The following is a 1,465-nucleotide window of genomic DNA, read 5'->3' as shown; positions in this document are numbered from 1 at the left end:
TAGACTTTGCTGGCTACTAGGAAATTAGCAGTAAAATAAATACGATATGCCCTTACTTTCATGGAACTTAAAATGTAGCAAAGCAAGAAAACAAGGGAAGCACACCCGGAAAGGAATATGAAAGAGTAATCCACTGATGGCGTTTTGCTGTTTAAGGCTTGCCTTTGGCGTGTTGTGACTGATTTTTCCATTGGCAAAGAATCAGAGAAAGGGGGTGTGTGATGAGAAGATACCCATTTACATTTAAAGATGACGAGCCTTCAAATCATTGACTTCCCTTTCCAAAACCTTGCACCGCACCAAACTTTCCTTACGGCATTTTTCATCTCTGTGTTTCTAAGTGTGTAGATAAGAGGATTGAGCATGGGGACAATAATTGTGTAGAAGAGTGTGAACACTTTATCTTCCGGTAAAGTTGTGGCAGGTCGAATGTAAACAAAGATGACGGGTGCAAAAAACAGGATCACAACCGTGATGTGGGAGCTGCAGGTGGAAAGTGCCTTGCGGCGGTTCTCTGCAGAATATGCTCTCACATTGCACAATATCATGAAGTAGGAGGCCATCAAAACCACGAAGATCCCCAGTCCCATCAGGCCGGAATTGGCAATGACTAAGAAACCAATTTTGTGTGTATCAGTGCAGGCCAGTTTCAACAAAGGATATACATCGCAGAAATAGTGATCTATTTCATTGGGGCCACAGAATGGCAGAAAAATTGCAAGAAGAAACAGGCCAATGGAATGCAGAAACCCACCTGCACATGATGCTCCGAGAATTGAGTTACATCGTTGTCTACTCATGAGGATGGCATAATGGAGTGGTTTGCAGATGGCCACATAGCGGTCGTAGGCCATTCCTGTGATGATGCAGACCTCGACCCCCCCAAAGAAGTGTGTGGTAAACAGCTGTGTCATGCAGTTATGATAGGAAATGACCTTCTTCCCTGTCAGTAAGTCAGTCATTAGTTTGGGTGTCACAGTGGAGGTGTAGAGGAGGTCTGAGAGGGCAAGGTAATTAAGGAAGAAGTACATGGGCTGGTTAATTAGCTGACTGTAGGTGATAGAAGCCATAATAATCAGATTCCCCAGCCAGATAGCGAGGTAACAGAGTAAGAAAAATAAAAAGCAGAGGATCTGGACTTTCTTATTCTTAGAAAGTCCCAGGAGAATAAATTCAGTAACATTATTCCTATTTTCCATGATCCGATGCTCCAGAAAGGTATCTGAGAGGACAAAAGTAATGAAGCAAATAATTTATGAGACAATGGAAATCTAATATTCAATTAAAATGGCCTGATGCATATTTTAAGACCTTAGCCATTTGGAGATCCACTGAAATCACTCATTCATTTAACAAAATCCTTTTAAATATCTAGTGCCAATACTCGTCCAAGAACTTTGGATAGCATGGTGAATTGAACAAAGTCCGAGTTTTTGTGTAGTTTACATCCTTTTGTGAGAAGACA

At 41.6% G+C, this 1,465-nt stretch overlaps 1 protein-coding gene across 1 annotated transcript; it reads right to left on the bottom strand.

Annotated features, from left to right (window-relative positions):
* Positions 1–260: 260 nt before the first annotated feature.
* LOC109245191 (olfactory receptor 4P4-like) lies at positions 261–1,199 on the bottom strand. Its single transcript, XM_019412506.1, has one exon. It carries the CDS (start codon positions 1,197–1,199, stop codon positions 261–263), a length of 939 nt encoding a protein of 312 aa, XP_019268051.1.
* Positions 1,200–1,465: the final 266 nt, after the last annotated feature.

This window comes from Panthera pardus, unplaced genomic scaffold (assembly GCF_024362965.1).
Source record: "Panthera pardus isolate Hobbes unplaced genomic scaffold, ASM2436296v1 HiC_scaffold_12, whole genome shotgun sequence".
NCBI lineage: Eukaryota > Metazoa > Chordata > Mammalia > Carnivora > Felidae > Panthera > Panthera pardus.
This window is presented reverse-complemented; position numbering and strand designations above follow the sequence as displayed.